This window comes from Amblyomma maculatum, chromosome 11 (genome assembly GCF_055883805.1).
Source record: "Amblyomma maculatum isolate TAMU_Amacu chromosome 11, ASM5588380v1, whole genome shotgun sequence".
NCBI lineage: Eukaryota > Metazoa > Arthropoda > Arachnida > Ixodida > Ixodidae > Amblyomma > Amblyomma maculatum.
This window is the reverse complement of record NC_139354.1, coordinates 65,320,246-65,339,005: the sequence shown is the minus strand read 5'-3', so window position 1 is coordinate 65,339,005 and position 18,760 is coordinate 65,320,246. Positions and strand designations below refer to the sequence as shown.

At 43.9% G+C, this 18,760-nt stretch overlaps 1 protein-coding gene across 1 annotated transcript in view; it reads right to left on the bottom strand.

The window, feature by feature from the left end:
* Positions 1 to 730: 730 nt before the first annotated feature.
* The window catches only part of LOC146173996 (A disintegrin and metalloproteinase with thrombospondin motifs 2-like), a 74,406-nt gene continuing 56,376 nt past the window's right edge, over positions 731 to 18,760 (bottom strand). Inside the window, exons 9-13 of the mRNA XM_084585317.1 lie at positions 14,090 to 14,198; positions 11,973 to 12,143; positions 3,649 to 3,808; positions 3,442 to 3,564; positions 731 to 901 (exon numbers count right to left, since the gene is read on the bottom strand). Of these exons, the coding sequence (XP_084441443.1) occupies positions 842 to 901; positions 3,442 to 3,564; positions 3,649 to 3,808; positions 11,973 to 12,143; positions 14,090 to 14,198 (623 nt within the window). The 3' untranslated portion in view covers positions 731 to 841. The remainder of the gene's footprint in view (positions 902 to 3,441; positions 3,565 to 3,648; positions 3,809 to 11,972; positions 12,144 to 14,089; positions 14,199 to 18,760) is intronic.

Sequence of the window (18,760 nt, the reverse complement as noted above, 5' to 3'; positions counted from 1 at the left end):
TTTCAAACCTTGTCGCCATTTCAGCGTTTCTTTTCCTTTCTATTCTATCATTGAGTGCGTGTGAAATACTGCGTGTGAAATCAGTGATTTTCAATGGCCAACCGATTGAAATAATCATTCGCGGACGCTGGATCTGATTTATGATTATTCGAGACGGGGTGACATGTATTCTTCAGCCGATATACGTGGCGCTGAACAAGCCATCCAAAGACAGTATCAGCGTTTTGGCATTGAATTTCTATTGCAGGAAAACTTGAAGGTATCGACTGGGAGGCTGATAAACGCTTCTTTGAGCGAAGTGGTAAAATGCGCCAACTAGGCCTCGTGTGGACTATCAACCGGCATGGTATCTGGGGCATTCTCCACGTTCGGCATCTCGACACTTCTCCCGACTGCGAGCAGTTGCACTGGCTCACAAGATAACCGCGACCATGACTATATCCATTGCGCGTGCGACAACAAATTGCGAGAGATGTCTCGTTCACGAATGAAAGTTGCTTCTAAATGACTCAGTCGTCCGAAATGTTACTGGCGAGTTATTATTACAATGTACGTTAGCGTCAAACAAGTGTCAAACTTCGTCTTGCTGGAGAGATTTAGAGAGCTAGGTTGTTAACTTACAATTAGCATTATGCGCAAAGCAGAATTATTTTCCGTTCCTTTGATTTGACATCATCATTTTGAGTCCTGAAAGAAGCTTTATTTAAACAAATTAACGCCATAAATAAGGTTATTATGATAGATAACATATTTATTTGTGGTACTTAGTTATTATTTCCTCCTCCAAACCAGCTTCCAGTAACGCCCAACTGGGTGCTCAGTTCTTCCTTCAGCGGCGTAACTAAGGCGGCGTAAACTTCCTAGGTCTCTTCCAAGCTCTGCAATCTCCATTTATGCAAACCTGTAATAAAAAAGCGACAAGTTTGAAAGAGAAATCTTCCGAACCAAAAAAATTATTAGTAATATTTGCTTTCGCATTGAAAAAACATGAACTTATCGTTTGAAACTTCTTCGAACATACTTGTATCTTTTACATATAAGACGACCGTAATTGCTCCCTTGAAATGCAGTCGGCTTCATGAGAGATCAAAATGGGTAAATATTTGAGATTACCAATTTTCTTTACAACATTATATATTACGAAAAGAATGCTCAGTTCGACTGTTTTGAGAGAAACTTAATATTTTGGAAGGACAAAATTATGAATGACGTCGTGGCCGAGGCAATTTATTTTCCTTTCCAGCTCTCCTCTAGCTTTCCAATGAGCCACGAATCCACGTATACTGGGCAGAACGAGAATATTTTATCTGTGAAGAGTAAGAACCAAAATTGATATGGCATCTTCCCGTTCATGGCCTCATCCTCTCAATTGCAATTAGGTACCCAAATGACATAATTGTAAAGTGACTAGTACGTGTAGTTATTTAGCATCATATTTTGTCCTCCACTGCAGGGAATTGTTTATCCAGATAGTTCTTTTTGCGGATGAAGCAATAGGCGGGAGGTGACCCCCCGCCTATTGCTTCATTTTTCTGCTGTGTGCATACTGTGCCTTCTTTGTTTTTCTTTTCTAGCGACTGTTTATTGAAAGATATGTTTGGAGCTTTATTAGTCGCCGCCCAATATATTTTATTGGCTTCCATGCAGGTATTCCACAGCCGGTATTCCCACACCGTTTCTAAATTTTATTTTTAGGTTTACTTGTTCAGAGTACTAAAAAGCAAGAAAATCAGTTAATGTATAATAACAAATTTCTATACTGATTCAAAAGAATGACGCCGTCTAAAACTCCGCTGACGAGCACGTTTTGGAGTTAATTATATCAATTCCCAGATGTCGTTTTACATAGCCTCATTTTTATTACGTTCTCAGTTCAATCGTTCAGTCGTGACCGACTCTTCGTGACCCTATGGACCATGTCACGCCACGCTTTCCGGTCTGTCACTATCTTCCTAACATCGCATAACTTCATCTGCAGTGCCTCGAGGATGCCATCTAACCATCGCGTCCGCTGCCTACCCCTTCTCCGGCGACCCTCAACCTTTCCCAACATCAAATCTTTCTCCAGCGGCTCCTCTCTTCTCATCAGATGACCAAAGTAGCTGAGCTTTAACTTTAAAATTTGACCCTCCAATGAGCAGTCAGGGTTTATGGTCGACAATATGGACTGATTTGATCTTCTGGCAGTCCAAGGAACTCTCCAGAGTCTTCGCCAGCACCACAATTCAAACACGTCAATTCTTCGGCGGTCATCCTTTTTCACTGTCCAACTCTCGCATCCATACATTACGTTCTAGATCAAAGTTCTCTATGGCTATTTACTCGGCCGCCATTCAGCACCTTCAGCAATTAAGCTGAAGGTGGCTAAAGGCCAGACACTAAAGGCGGCAAAATAAAACAAGTGGGCTGACAAAATAAACGTAGGTATTATCTTAGGCATCGTTTTTTCTTGAAAACATCGTGGATAGTCTAGCATGCTGCCTGGATAGCTAAAAACAAGCAAGCAGAAAGCGATATGAAATTACGGCGGTGAATAACCTGGCTGGTAGCTGAATGCATCTGCTTCTATCTTTAAGCTATCCTATATATTTTAGAATTTTCTGTGTTTTTACTGCAAGAATATATGTTTACACCTAATCTCTACGAGATAAACTGCAGATTGCCTCTCTGGCAGGGTCACGTTTGCATTAGGTATAGCAATATTTTAAGGTAGATAGGCAAAGCGAATCGCTATATTTATAACTTTACTTTTTCTAAAAGTGCACATGGAAGTAGGCAAACATATAACAGTGGAGGCGGAGGATGCAGCTTACGCTTATCTCTAGTACAGCCATTGCATGGCCAGTAAACGCTGGCGCGCACTTGCAGAGATTCGGAGACTGGATTCTTGTGCACTACTTTTTATATTCTAAACCTACATGAGAATTAGACAAATCTTCACTGCTTCCTGACTTCGTTCATTAACAAGCTGCTTGTGCTATGCAAAGTCGCCCACGCTTAGTTTGGTTGCACAACACCGAAATGCGACGGTCAGCGAATAGCCTGGTGTACGAATTCTACAACACGTTTTATAGCTTCATGAGCACGTTTACTTAAAAGCTTTATTTCTTTCTATATAAGGTGCCCTGCTTGACTATTTTGGCGACAGTGTGCTATTCTAGTTCCCCTACTATAGCCTCCATATATCTGTTCCTGGCAGCTAGCACAGACTGCGAGCTTCGTCACTAGACCTGCATTTGATGGCCTTTGTACTGGAATTGCACAATTCAAAGTTCATACCATTTTACACTGGCACTAGTGGTTTATTAGTTGACTCGTATTACCATAACCAATCACATGAACATAACGCAAGGTAACCTAAAATGACAGTTTAGCACAGAAAACACTCAGTGCAAAGGAAGCTTTCCAGTGCAAATGCTATGTGTAATGAATAAAGCGTACCAGTTTGTTTTTCTTGTCACACAAAGCGCCGTCTATGAGTAACATAGGCCAGTGTGAATTCGAGGCATGGAACTGGTGGCCAGGGACAAAACATTGAGCCATACAGCGCCTGATCCCGTACCGCTGCGAAAGTGTAGGCATGCAGTGAGATCATGGAGTTGCAGTATCAAGTCATTATAATATGCAACAAGGTTCAGATATACGTACTTCCAAGTAGTAAGTGTTGTAAAGCGTTGGGTAGGTCATTCTGCACTGCATGTTTAGACTGAGTTTGTCCCCGGGTAATCTGTATTTCGTTGTCCACTTTTTGCGCATGAACTTCGTAGTTTTCGAGTTATTGTGATGCAAACATGATGCGTCGAATGACCTGCGGCAAAAAAAGCGCCCTTAATTAAATTGGGGATCAGTAGATTTGATTCTGAATATTAGGCATCTGCGCCAAATGTATATTACGTAGCACACATTGCTCTCGGCAGTAAAGGCTTGCAGCCACATTTGGAGCAAAAGCGTAGTCCTATTCCGCACCTCTCATTAGTCACCAGGTAGTACATGGAAAATGCCGCAATGTCACCCACGCTAAAATCTCCCCAGAGGCCTGTTTCGATGTATACCAATTAAATTGCGCGCACCTAACCTAAAACAGAATTCCTTATCTTTTTTATCATACCGTGCCTATCCTTGTTTGATTCCTGCTCACGCTACAAGATAGCCCATCACGCGTTCCTGTTTGTCCTCTATGGACGGTGCACCCTCAATCAAACGTAACTGGTTCAAATTTTATCTTATTATGTTTTCACGCTGTAATTCGTTAATTGGAAGAATGTCCAGCTTCTTTCACACGCTCAAGTTGAGCAAAAAGACGATACAACACTATTAATTTTGTTCTCCTAATATTTCAGTGAGCGGCGATTAGTGGACGATGATTGCCCTAGATATCATTCCACCAAATTCCTACCAGTCTTTCTAAATAGGTTTCATTGAAGATATTTATAATTTTGTATAAAAGGCAGTTCTGCACCAAACGTAGTTGAAACTCAAACCTTCAGCCGTGGCGGATACAATAAATTGTAAGCAACTTCTAATTACACAGTTACTTAACTTTTACGCAATAAATTCGCAACTACTTACAAAAGACTTGTGGTTCATGTAAATCACTAAATCCAACCCTTCACCATGCTGAAGTTTTAATACTCTCTGAAGCCAGATAAAGCTTTTTACAGCCCTATACCTCAAAGCGACTCGGCTCTGCTTGCGCATGAAGCTGCACCACAGCGCCGAGCAGAGAAATGAGACTTCCAGTTATGACGCGCTGCATTAACTACAGCGCAAAATTTAAGCTGTTTGGTTTATATGTATCCAGGCGAATACAGCCCCTCATGTTCACTTTGCGGTGACCAGAGGGCAGATCTCGAACACATAATGCTTAAATGTGAAAGCATGCATCCGCCGGAAGGCCTGCAGATATTCGGAACAGTGGGAGGCCGCATTGCTTAGCTCTGATCCAAGCCGGCAACACGCCATCACGGCTTGAGCCAAGGAGGGCGTCGAGCGCCATCGAGCGATGACCACCCCTGGGGCGGCTTGAGGAGAAGCGAACTCCCACGAAGAAAGAACTATGCCAATTCTCCTCAATAAAGTTTCCTCCTCCTCCTCCTCCATACACTCCGTACTCTTCATAAGTAAAGACAGGCTAATTGGCAATGATGATTCGCTCTTTTGCACCAAACGCAGAAGGAAACAATTTTCTTGCGGTATCGTAAACATAATAAAATTTTCGGAGCATATTGGACTACTAATGCGGGGAGGCGAAAGCTAGCTCTATTGCGCGATGGCCCATTTCTCTTTTTTTTTTCACTCCCAGCTTCCTCCGTTTCCTCACGACGCGGATAATGTGTCCACGGGGAATTGTGACAGACACTGTGCCATTTCTTTCTTGTAAAACAATTTCAAACGCTGCAGATGCCTGCTGTACTGCGTCCGCTTTTGTATACTGTGTGGTACGGCGTTCGGGGAAGGGCCAAATAAAAGGCGCCGCACGGACGCCTGCATCGGACGCTCGGCGGGCTCAGCTTCGTATATCAGTAAATCGTTTGATGACGGCACGACCAGCCGTGAGATCATCATGAAATCAATTCCGGTTATTAGATATGGCCAGATGTGACGTCAAATAACGTGAAATTCGATGATGATACCGTGACTTGTAATGACGTCACCAAGTGATGCCATCATAGTCAGTCATCTCTGTCATTATCATCACCACAGTCTGTACCACTAATCAGTAATGAACTAATAATAATGATGACGTCACATCTGGCCATGACGTCACCTGGTGGTGACGTAGTAGTCAGTCAGATCTCATTAGCATCATCACTGGCACTGGCACTGTCACTAATAACTAAATGAATAAATACATAAATAAATAATTTATTGACTATTTACTAGTTAGGTAATAAAACACTTTGCTTAATACTAATAAACTAATTACTCTCTATGGCAACCGCGTTGGTATGCCGTTTGACATGAACTGCCCAGCGTGGCTGTCAGGACGGTTGACTCCTAAAGTGGGACGATGCAGGACACCGGATGCCGCAAGAGCCATTAAACGCTTTCGCCTAAATATCAACTGGCTTGCAGGAAGGGATAGACATTTGCATCTGCCACACTTCCTCTGCGGAGACCTTAAACGCGCCGTAAAGGAAGAAATGATGATGGAAGTGAAAACGGAAAGAGGGAAACAGGTGCGGTAGTGGAACGCTACAGAGGGACTTCGGCCACCTAGGCATCCTTAACGTGCGCAGATATTGCACAAGACAAAGATGCATCGTGCCTGTTTCGTCTCCATGAATACACAGCCGCCGGCGGTCGGGTTCAACTGCAGTACTCTGGTGCAGTAGTCAGGCATCATATCTACTGCGCCACCATGACGGGGACCGCGCTGTAAACATGCAGTTCGAATTTGACCTGGTAGTCACTGCAGACTTCTTCAGCAAACGTTGTCCACAGAGCTTCGTTTGCATCTAATGCAAAGGCTTGGTTCTATGTTAACAAAACGCCAGATTTTATTCTGCTGCACGACATATCTTGTCTTGCCTAGGCTTTGAATTCCATATTGGCGCTCAACGCACAACTGGGTAATTAATTTCAGAAAGATTTATTGAGTTGTACAGGCAGATAAAAGCCGCAGCGTTTCTCATTGAGCGCAATGGTACCTGAGCTGCAGCGACGCAAATCACGGAACAGCGAGAAGGCATGGAAAGAAGATAAAAAAGAGCACGGTCTGTGCGAAAGTGCACGGTAGGGTGCCAGCATCAAAACTACAAACTATATATATATATATATATTATATATATATATATATATATATATATATATATATATATATATATATATGTTACGGACTTGTTCTCAAACACGGAGGAAGAAAGAAGGAAGAGGAAGAAGTGTGCGTGCCCGTTCAACCTTTGTCTTGTGGCACCTGTGTCGTTCCCGCTGGCCGTTGGTACCTAGCGTACTGAACTGTATAGTACGTCTCGGTCGCGACGCTAAGGGCGTAACATCCCGGGTAACAATCCCTGGCGCTACACACAGCACCTATTCAACTGGAGCCTCGCCGGAGTCGTCGTCTTGCGGGCCTCGAACCGCAAACCAGCGCCATGCAATCGGCCAATAACCCGCAAGCAGCCCGTGGTGACGCGGTGATCCAGGCTGAAGACCGGCCTGCGGGCGCAGCGAACAGTTCCTCGCATCACTATCGGGAGCCTCGGACTTTCGCGGGAGCGGCAGGCTAGGACGTTGACGAGTGGTTGACCCACTACCAACGGGTGAGCCGCTACAATCGTTGGGACGCCGCCGCTCAGCTCGCAAACGTGGTTTTCTTCCTAACACATACCGCTCTTGTTTGGTTCAAAAACCACGAAGACTCTCTTACCACCTGGGACCGGTTTGTTACCGAATTGCGCCAGTGCTTCGGCGACTGCCTTGCACGAAGGAAGCGAGCTGAACAGACGCTTGCGCACAGAGCTCAGCTACCTGGGGAAACATGTACAACTTGCATAAAGGAGGTCCTGAAGCTATGCAAAATAGCTAGAGCTAATATGACCGAGGAAGATAAAGTAGGACATATCTTCTGAAGGGCATCGCAGATGATGTTTATAATTTTCTAATTACCAAAGGTGACCTGAACGCCGTCTGTGATGTAATTCGGCATGTTCGCACATTCGAGACATTGAAGACTCGTCGCATACCGCCAAAATTGGGGCGGCTCGCCAACGTTCCATCTGTGGCGAGCATTGAAGACAACTTCATGGACTTGTCCTCGACGATCCGGCAAATAGTTCGCGAGGAACTGCAGCGGTTTGAGCCCCCTGTGCGGTCTCCGTCATCTTTGCCCTCTGAAGTTATCGGCTCTCGAGGGCCTTCCTCTTTGCTCCCCTTGATGCCCGTTGTGAATTCTATCAATACGGCACACACGGACGCTCTATCGCATCCAAGAACGTTTCTACTGGCCCCGGATGCGTGAAACCACTGAGAAGTATGCGGCTAGCTGTGCTCAGTGTGCGAGTCACAAACGCTCCGCCGGCACTCTTCCTGGTCTTCTTCATCCTGTGACACCTCCAGGATCCCCTTTTGAGAAAGTCGGGGTAGACCTCTTGGGACCCTTTCCCAAATCTCATTCCTGCAACCGCTGGATCGTCATCTGCACTGATTACCACACTTGTTACTGTGAGACGGTAGCCTTTCCATCGGCTACTGCACACCAAGACTCCCTCTTCCTGCTGCACTTTGTTATACTGCGCCAAGGCCACCCGGAGTGTTGATCAGCGACCGAGGGCGTCAGTTCACCGCTGATGTTGTCGAAGAACTTCTTCGTTTGTGCCAAACGCCTTTCCGACATTCTACCCCGTATCATTCGCAATCAAATGGGTTGACCGAGTGAACTAACCGGACACTCACCAACATGCTTTCAATGTACGTCACCGCCGATCACAAGGATTGGGACATTGTGCTACCATTTAAAACATACGCATACAATACCGCCCAAAAGGAAACAACAAGTTACAGTCTATTCTTTCTCCTCTATGCCCTGTCTCCTCGACACATCCTCAACACCATCTTCCCGTTCCCCACAGACGACGATCTCGGGATTGCTGAGATCCTCTGCCAGGCTGAAGAAGCCCGCCGGATAGCCCGCCTGAGAACTCTCGCCTCACAAAAGCGCTCGAAATCCCGCTACGACGACCACCATCGCCACGTCACCTACCTCCCTGGCGAGATGGTCTGGCTTTGGCGTCCACTAAGGAAGCGTTGCTTAAGTCAGAAACTGCTCGTGCACTATATCGGTCCCTATGTTATCCTCGAGGCAATTAGTGACTTCACCTATCGGATTGCGCGCCTTACTAAAAGTGGCCGACGTTCTTCACGAACAGAGCTTGCCCACGTCGCGCGTCTGAAACCCTGTCATCCTGGTGCTGACGATTGGCTCACCCGGAGGACTTCCCCTGCGACGGGGGAAGTGTTACGGACTTGTTCTCAAACAGAGCACGGAGGAAGAAATAAAGAAGAGGAAGAAGACGTTTGCGCGCCCGTTCGACCTTTGTCTTGTAGCACCTGTGCCGTACCCGCTGGCCGCGTGTACCTAGCGTACTGAACCGACTAGTACGTCTCGGTCGCGACGCTAAGCGCGTAACTATTTATATTATATATCATCAAATGTCTAAGCACCGCACAGCTTAGCACTGCATGCGGGAATTCACTCAGATTGAAAAAAAGACACGACCGACAAAGCCGTTACATTCTTCATTATCCAACAGCACCACCATCGCGCAGAACATCACCTGCATATCTCCCGTTTGCTTTAAACTGAGGCAAGGAACGGTGCAGTGCTGTGATAGACGGATGACACCTAAGTCAGTGCGTTACTTTTATCTAGATTCTCCTTCCTTTAATCCCACATATAGCCAAATAAGGAGCTGGGATGTAGGCAACGTGTGCGCGAAAGCCCCTCAAAAGACGTCGGCTATGGGCCGCAGTTGCATTTATCTCGACTGGGCCTGAGCCAGAGTCGAAAACGAGCAGGGCTGCTCCATCCAATCAACTCCTGTACATTTGGAGAAGTGCCTAAAAGAAAGCTTATTCTCAATGCGATCTGAAGGCTAACTGCGGAAATTTCGTGTTCGCTCGTGGAATTGGTTGTAAGTAAATGGAAACCGTATCATTTTTTTAATGCTTTAAGGACAGCTCAACACCTTTTTTTTTTTTATAAATTAAGATCTTCACAGCCAAGACAATTTTGCTAAAATATTTCGTATTCTCTTCCAAAATCAATTTTGAAAAACAGCTGAAAGGTTTTCTAAAATACCTGGTATGTCATTTTTGCATTGCTGTTCTGCGGTCACATTGTGTACAAAATACACTTACTTTGTTACTGCTATAGTGAATTCCTCCGCTAACAGACCCCCCCCCCCCCCTCTTCCTCTCCTACCCAATTCACTGAATATGTTATTATACAGGGCAATATTTACCCTTTCTCCGCTATAGTTGAGGGAATAGGGGAGTCAATTACTTGTTTTGGGGAATATGACTTCAATCGAAGCCGTTAAGCTACGCTTGGACGAACACAAAACAGAAGGCGCCAGTGCCCAATGCAACATCACTATACATTAAACAATATTTGGTTCTTTAAATGTTCGGCTGCCCTACTACGGTATCTCTCGTGGCTTGAGCGCCTTCGGAATATTTAACCCATACAATTAGCCATCTGTACTCACATTCCATCAGCACCTGCTTCCGAACCTGACGGCTGCGACAGTGCTTTGATGAAGAAATGCCGTCATCCATATGCTGTATGATATCAGTGCGCGTTAAAGATCTCCAGGTTATCAAAATTATTCCATAGACCAGCACTATGGCTCATCTTTCTCTTCCTAAGCTTCCGCCTTCCTGCCTTCTCTTACGGTGCGCTTCAGATGTCCGCCTAGAAGTTCACAGATACTCTGCACTTCCTTCACGAAGTACGTACTCTGCGAAGGATTGTTCCGTTGCCAGGGCGATAGCCGTTAGTTTATGGTCACGAAATTACGCGGCTTTACAGCAAGTGAGAAGTGGGGCTAATACTGAAACTGTTCTCACCGTTGGCTCATTTTTGTTTTCGAAAACTATCCTGCTTCTGGATGAACTACGCCCGAAATTTGCAAGCTTACCTTTGCATGATTTCAACTTTATGAAAGGAACAGCTCTTTGCAATTTTCAGAAACAACTTGCCTTCAGTATAGGAGGTTATGTTTTCTCACCGAAAACACGATTAGGAAATGACAGTTGATATAATCCATTTAAAATCAACAATTAAGGAAGACTGCAAACCATAAAATAAATGTAACGTCCCCAACGTTATCATTTATTTGTAAAATTGAATGCGCAGAGTTCATTCGCGTTTTTTTCAGTCGATGTCCTGTCATTAAATGATGTCACTTGCCCGAAAATTGTGCTATATTTATTCACAAATTTGTGCAAACAACTGGCTGTTTTCATGATCTCCATATTGGCTGCGCAAGAGTTTCTGGTTAAGCTTTTATGTTACCATAAGAATACTTCGCTCTATCTTCACGTGGGTAGCATCGCCTGTGCTTTTGCAATCATATACTCTAGCATACAACGTCCCGTACGACCATGATTGCAACCTATGCCCTTTTCCCTCTGAACAGAGTGAATCATCCTCAGCCATAATATACCACTGCAGGGCAAATGCCTCTCCGATTTTCCTCGAAATAATCCGGACTTGTGCTAGCTGCATCCACTTGACCCAAACGAACTTCTTTAACTCATATGTCAGCTTAACTTTCTGCCTCGCCCCGCTACTTTTTCTTTCTATTGGAAACCAGTTTGTTACCCAAGGCTGCCGTCCTTTACCTTTCTTCGCAGAACATGTCCGGCCCATGCCCATTTCTTATTCTTCATTTCCACGAGAATATCGGTAAATCGGGTGCTTAACGTGACACGCACAATTTTTGTTAAGTATAACCATGTTCGGTAACCTTCAAGTTCGAGTCCCATAGGTGAGTGCAGGATCCGGATCTGTTTAAAGGTTACAATGCCTTAGAATAAAATAGATTATTAACGCAAAGCTGCCTGTCGCTGGCGGCTTTGTGCAAAGTCTGGGTTGCAAAGCACGGTAAGTGGAACAATAGGTACGCCTAAAACATTCAAAGCGCCATCAATTTCTTTTTAGCTCAGAAGAAAATTCCTTAAGCATTCTTTTATATGAAAAAATGAAAGTCTGTTCAAAATATTGAGCTTTCCGGGCCTTTTATCTTACACTGTGTTTTACTAGTTATGCTTCCATGCCACGAACAAATTTATGCTCGCAAACATGCTAGGTGAGGTTTCACCACAGTGGAGCAAAGAACTAATCTCTGTTTTCGGTATTAAGTAGAATACAAAATATATACCCCGAAATCGCCACTGTTTTAACATCTTCGTACAAAATCCCCACATAAAAGTTAAACTGGTCAATTCCTTCATCACTAAGGTCATACCACATCATCTGGGATATTTGGTAGTCACAGCACCAAGAAAATTTCATGCTTCGTTCATCTTCTTCAATATAGCTCATGATGTTGCCATTTTCCCATGGACATCCAGTCGAGTCGGGCCTAAATGACTTAATATGACCTTCAATATATGTCCCATCGTGCGGACATCCCAACCTAAAAAAGAACAGCGAAACAAATATGAATTTGGACAATACACTCCTACTATTGCTAATGCTACTACTACAACTACTAAACCCTACTACAAACACGAAGTGAAACATTACCAAGTCGGTGACTCAAAGCAATTTCGGGGCTTCAGATACTGACAAGGTACAGTACTTTTTATAAAAATGGCAAAGTGAGTAATGTGATATACGCGATTCTTCCTTTTTTAGTCTCGTTTTATTAACTCTGGTTTAAAGGCTTTCATTGCTTCAATAATTGCTGCATGCAAAGTACATTGCATGGTTACATTTACAAGCTTCAGTAGTACATAAGGTTCACGAAAGACAGTATATATATGTCTAGTGCCAGTGTTTACGAATCTCATTTCGGTTACCCAAAGAATAGCACCAAGCTCACACTAAACACGAACTCCCTGAACCACAAAAGCGCGTAATCTAGAAATTTAGTAACAGCGCTATATAGCAATGTTTTAGACAAGGAATGTCTAACTCAACGCATGGACTCGGCGCATGGCTTTCTTAATTCATCGCAATGGTTGCATGTACTTCAATGAACATATAGACAGTAGGAGCTTGTCAAAGAGCAAATGCGCGTGTCGCGTAGTACCGTTCGCTACCTGGCAAGGTAAAGAACCGTTCGACATAACTTCTACCTGAAAAACAAGAATAAAACGTGATTTTCTTGCGTTCGTTCTTGCCACGTAACCGTTTATCCGCTTCGTGCATTCTGTTGAGCTGAAGTGCCCACGATTTTCACAAAATGACTTCTTGGGAGAGTTCTTTGAACATTGATTTAAAGCAGCGCTAGTACACGTTTTGTTTCTTTCTATTTGTTCGTGTTCTAGCGCTGTTTTAACATCATAATTTTCAACTTTATTCGTTTACAAAACATGTCAAGGTACTGAGCGCACGAGCATCAAAGAGATGAGGAACAATTATTATGTTTTTTTACATTTCTGGGGAATCCGTGACTGCCAGCACAAGAAGTAGTATAATACCTCGCTTACACCTAAATGTATGGCCAGTTAGTCTCGTGGCATGTGCGATTATCCACGTGCACACGACATACAGGCAGTGGGTGCACAACGTCGGTAGGAAAAATTCTGTACCTCCAAAAAGCACCCTTTCATACAAATACTGATGTATTCTTTAAGTCTCTCCTCACTTGCAGGATTTCCCGAAAAGTAGTGAAGAAATTGATAATAAATTTGATAATAAAGAGCTAATTTGATAATAAAGAGCTAGGCAAAATAGTTGCATTATTCTATTTTCACAACTGTATTCCGAAGTAGATAAAAAGCGGGCAGGTCAGCATGTGAGCTCTAGTACAAGAAAAAAAGAGCAGCTAAAAATTACGCAAAAATAAAATTTCCGAGAGGAAAGCGAGCGCAAAGCAAACAAAAAAGTCAAAAGAAAACAAACACACACATGTAAGGCTAATCTGCATGAAGTGCGTGACCTGGAAGGAATCAAGGCCGGCTAATACGACAGATCCTGAGAACATGGGCGATGCATGATAAAGGAGAGCACTGCGTACGCATACAATGAATATCGTTTAATCAAGAGATATGTGACGAGACGACAAGGAAACAAAAACCGAATGTTTCCAATAAGTAATTCAAGTTGTCAGTGCAGCTTTTCCTAGTCCTGTGTGTTTCTGCGTCCCCATTGTTTTTGATTCTGCTGCATCAAAACCTTGAAGTTATATCCAAGGGTTTTGTTTGTTATGTTCCTGTTTATTTTTCCCTCTACTACATTAAGAAGTTACTTGGGCTAGCTTAAGCCATACTTTATTCCTAACAAATGCATTATTAAATACGCACTACCAATGTCGTTGGATATGCCTCTTCTTGCAACATGTCATCGCTGAAAATTAATGAATGGCTAAAGCCGGTCGCCTGGCCGACGCTATGCTGCAAACAGCGCCGTACTCACGTGTGACCCACTTCATGAGCCATTATTCGGATGCCCCTAAAGGAGTAAGGGGTGTCCTCTCCTAGCTGTTCACGACTTTTAGTGCAGGCAGATGCTACAAATGCGAATCCTGCAAGATATAAGCATCAGAACTATATTATCAGGAATCTTCGAATGAAAGCAATGAAAATATTTCTTTTTTGTCACGTACAAATTAAATCTGTCAATAAAGTTACCCTACACACCGTCTGCTTTTACCAATTGTTTAGAATCATTTGAGGGTTATTCAGCACAGATCTGAGTACGAGCATTCTCATTGCATAAAAATAAAGTTATATTGAACTACAATTTCGAGCAAACCTTTATTCACCTTCACGTAGAACACAAACCGACAACACAATACTAAAACAGACAGCACAAGACCTAAGCGCAGACTAGCAACTACATTGCATATTACCACTCTTTTGCAGTCCGCCCAAAAGAAGGATCGCTCACACAACCGCCTTAAAGTTTAATCAACGCCCCTGAAAAAATTATCGCTTATCCTTCGTGTGACCCAATTTATTGATCTCAGTAGAATAGACACTCCCTCAACTTCGGCCCACATATCTGCCACGAGCAGTGAGCTGACTGGTTGGCAGTGATGCCTTGCGCTACGTTGTTATCCTGCAGAAACCTCTATTTCACGCAGTTCTCGTTTACCACGCATAGGCTGCATCGTGCGCACATGCACAATGCTACTTTTTTATCACCCATACGTTATCTGCCTCACTGTTATGTCATGCATGCCCTTTGACATTTACTTGTAAGCTATCATATTATATGAAGCGCAACTTGACATAGATGCGCATGACCCTCTTAAGCAAGCCGCAGAAACATGCTTACATGTCACAGCGTTATCGTGTTCGTGTTGTCTCTTCTACCTTCGTCCGTGTACTTTTCGTGAACTGGAATAATGTCTCACACTAGTACTAGAAACCAACTAGCCCAGCTCTCCACGCTTAGTGATGCCATATAGGGGTATCGTCTCTGTCTAGGGATGGAAGTTCTAGACAGTTCTATTTTCCTCATTCTCTATCTGAAATGAGGTAGCCGAGATCAACTCTCCTGCCTCTGTCTATTAGAAATGCCGATAATGTCTTCGGACACAAGCTCATTAAGCTGTTGGAACACGTCAGACGAGGCAGCATGGATGCACTTACTGGGTGGTTGGCGGAATAGGCACACTACGAAAGGCACTCCGGAATATTCTTTGCCCGCTAACCTGCATGAGATCCACCCCTGCTAAGCTCTTGCCCACCGTAAATTTGCAGAGTGAGGCGATGAACTTTGATGGGCGGCCTCCACTGTCTCAAAGTTGTTCAGTGTGATAGGCTCTCCAATGAAAGGAAGTAAAGCCACGTGAATGCCATTGACTCCACAACGGACAGTCTTCAGTCAAGAGTACATAGTTGTGATGAGAAGAGATCAATGGCCGACTAAGCAATAAACCAATCGGGGAGATTAGGTCGACATCGAGCCTTCATCCTGCGCCCAAACACCCTGCGAACGGTCCGAAATAATGGGGATTCTGGCCGAATGTGTCCAGCACCTCCACTGTGCGTGCGTGCAAGCGTGTGTGTGTGTGTGTGTGTGTGTGTGTGTGTGTGTGTGTGTGTGTGTGTGTGTGTGTGTGTGTGTGTGTGTGTGTGTGTGTGTGTGTGTGTGTGTGTGTGTGTGTGTGTGTGTGTGTGTGTGTGTGTGTGTGTGTGTGTGTGTGTGTGTGTGTGTGTGTGTGTGTGTGTGTGTGTGTGTGTGTGTGTGTGTGTGTGTGTGTGTGTGTGTGTGTGTGTGTGTGTGTGTGTGTGTGTGTGTGTGTGTGTGTGTGTGTGTGTGTGTGTGTGTGTGTGTGTGTGTGTGTGTGTGTGTGTGTGTGTGTGTGTGTGTGTGTGTGTGTGTGTGTGTGTGTGTGTGTGTGTGTGTGTGTGTGTGTGTGTGTGTGTGTGTGTGTGTGTGTGTGTGTGTGTGTGTGTGTGTGTGTGTGTGTGTGTGTGTGTGTGTGTGTGTGTGTGTGTGTGTGTGTGTGTGTGTGTGTGTGTGTGTGTGTGTGTGTGTGTGTGTGTGTGTGTGTGTGTGTGTGTGTGTGTGTGTGTGTTCGTACTTTATATTACAACTACTTTAATAGTCTAAGTGGTGTTTTTGGTAGTCATCTGCATAACTATGAGGGCAGAAAGCAGCACATCTAATGGATCACGAATATGTCCTAATTATGCAAAAAAAGTTCACGGATGTTTTAGAAAAATAATTCCTCGCATTATGTGATCACAAGCACCTGTACTATGAACGTTTCATCGGTGACATATTCTTAATTCGGCCGCACAATGAAATAGCCCACGTGTCATTCATTCGAGCATTCAACAATGCTCACCCGTCCATCTCATTTTCCCACCACTACTCGAAATCAACGGTACACTTCTGAAACATCACGTTTACAGTTTCTGAAAATCGACAAATACACTAAACTTTACCGAAAGCCAACAGATTCTCAGCAGTGTCTGCATTTTGAAAGCAACCACACAAGGCACTGTAAGACTGATATTTCATACAGCCGAGAACAGCGCTTTAGCCGCATTTGTTCCAAACAAAAACTGATTTCAGCACAGACTGTGCTGAACTAAATGTAAAGCTTTTGCAACAAAAATACCCCGGACAAATTATAGATGGTGCAATAGGCAGAGCGGATGTATTGGACAGCGAACATATGCTGAAGCATTCGAATTAAAAAAAAAGTAATCCAGCCACGCTAATCTAGTTTTAATATACTCTGGACCGGTTCCAAATGTTTCCCATAATCTATGACGCCATTACACATTCTTGCACTAAGTGACCGATGCAATTCTGCTCTTTCGGGGTCACCGCGGGTCTTGTATCCCACGGAACCGGAATACTCGAGGCATTCTAACTTCTTTGAAAATTAGAAATCCTCCGACTGTGGGCTGCGCATCATGTAACAAGCTTCGTTGCCCCGTCTGGGTCAAAATGCCCACGTCAACGACTGCTGTCAGCCTAGCCTCTTTTCTATCGAAATTAAGGAAGCTACAACTATGGCATCTCAAATATGCGTGCCTACTCTAATGCTCAGCGTGTCAGCTCGAATATACCGACCAAACCTGAGACTCACTTCAGAAAAAGATTTAGCAATCACCGGGCCTATGTTAAATCTCTACCCAGTCTACCCCTATCAAGACGTGGTATTCCCGGTCATGAATTTCATAACGCAAAAGTAACAATCCTAGAATCTAACCTCCGCACCCACCACGAAAGAGAAATACGAGAATTATACTTTATCTATAATATCAAGAAAGCTTGCTCTGGACAAAATGAACGGCCAAGGAAACTAAGTTGCTTACCTAAACAATAATCTAGAGAATTGTTATTTAGCAGTACACTCCCTGTCGTATGCCAGAGAGAACACGAAGAGGTTTTCATTTTATATTTAGTTTCGTTACTTTAGATTTTTTTTTTTACAAATAGACTCATTCCCTTCACACAACCCCTGTTTGCACTCCTAATTATTGATTCTTCTTTTAATATGATTTCTCCACATTTCTCTTTAGTCACTCAATATATTAGGCTGTATTCCTTCACCATAACGTACTTCGCTAACACTAAGCGTTGTTAAATTGAGGGGTCCCTCCCCCTCCCCCGATTCGCCCCCAGAGGCGCGTTCGATGAGTGCACAGGAAGGTGACAAAGGAATAGGAAGCTTCACTCCGCGCCTGATTCTTCATGTTTTTGGGTGTGCGGTTCCGATTACGCCGGAATTCTGTTCCTGGATTCCGCCGGGCAAGGCGTCAATGCTTGTGTGGTGCCGAGGATCTCATCGAAAGTGAGGGTGCGTGGTTGTGTGTACGGACTGATGGCTCATTCTGGCGACGTCCAAAAAGTGGACTCTCAAATCGTGGTTAATCACGCGCAGGACGAAACATTTCTTGTGGATTTTTATTTAAATGAGTGCGTTGTTTTGGCTTTTTCTTTTGTTCTGTTTGACAGTGTATGCATGGTGAATAGCACACCCACCTTTCCTATCACACCTTGATTCTGTTGGGTCCCGCGAGAATACTTGTGAGGTATCAGAGGCCACGACGAAATTGAGGTTGTGCGATTGTGCGTGTACGGACTAGTATTTCGCTCTGGATGACGCCCAAAGAACGGGCACTCAGATCACGGTTCATCACACGCAGGACGAGCAGGTGCTTGTGTATTTTTTTCTTTCTATATGCGTGTTGCTTTGCCTCTTTTCTGTTTTGATGACTTCCGTCTATTTTTTCTTTTTGTTCTTACTTTTTTCTACTGCTACTGTGTGTGCTTGCCATCAGAAGAAGGGACTCACCCTTTCACTACACCTATAAATACATGCTTGAAAATATCCTGCGATATTCTGATGAAGACTGCTTCCCAGTCGAAATGTTAATACAAACAACCTGGTCACGTTTTGAAGTGTGCGTAATCGTAATAAGCTTTGCGGCCCTCTACCTCCGTGTGTCAGCATTAACAAAATTATATGTAAAAGTTCGAGCCGAAATCCTCAGCTAGCAAGCGCACTGAAAACCGGTTAAAACAATAATACAAGACACCAGTTTCGTATGAAACATTTGAGGTTTCAAAACAAGCCAGAGCAATACAAAAGTGATCACTAGCAAGACCTTAACA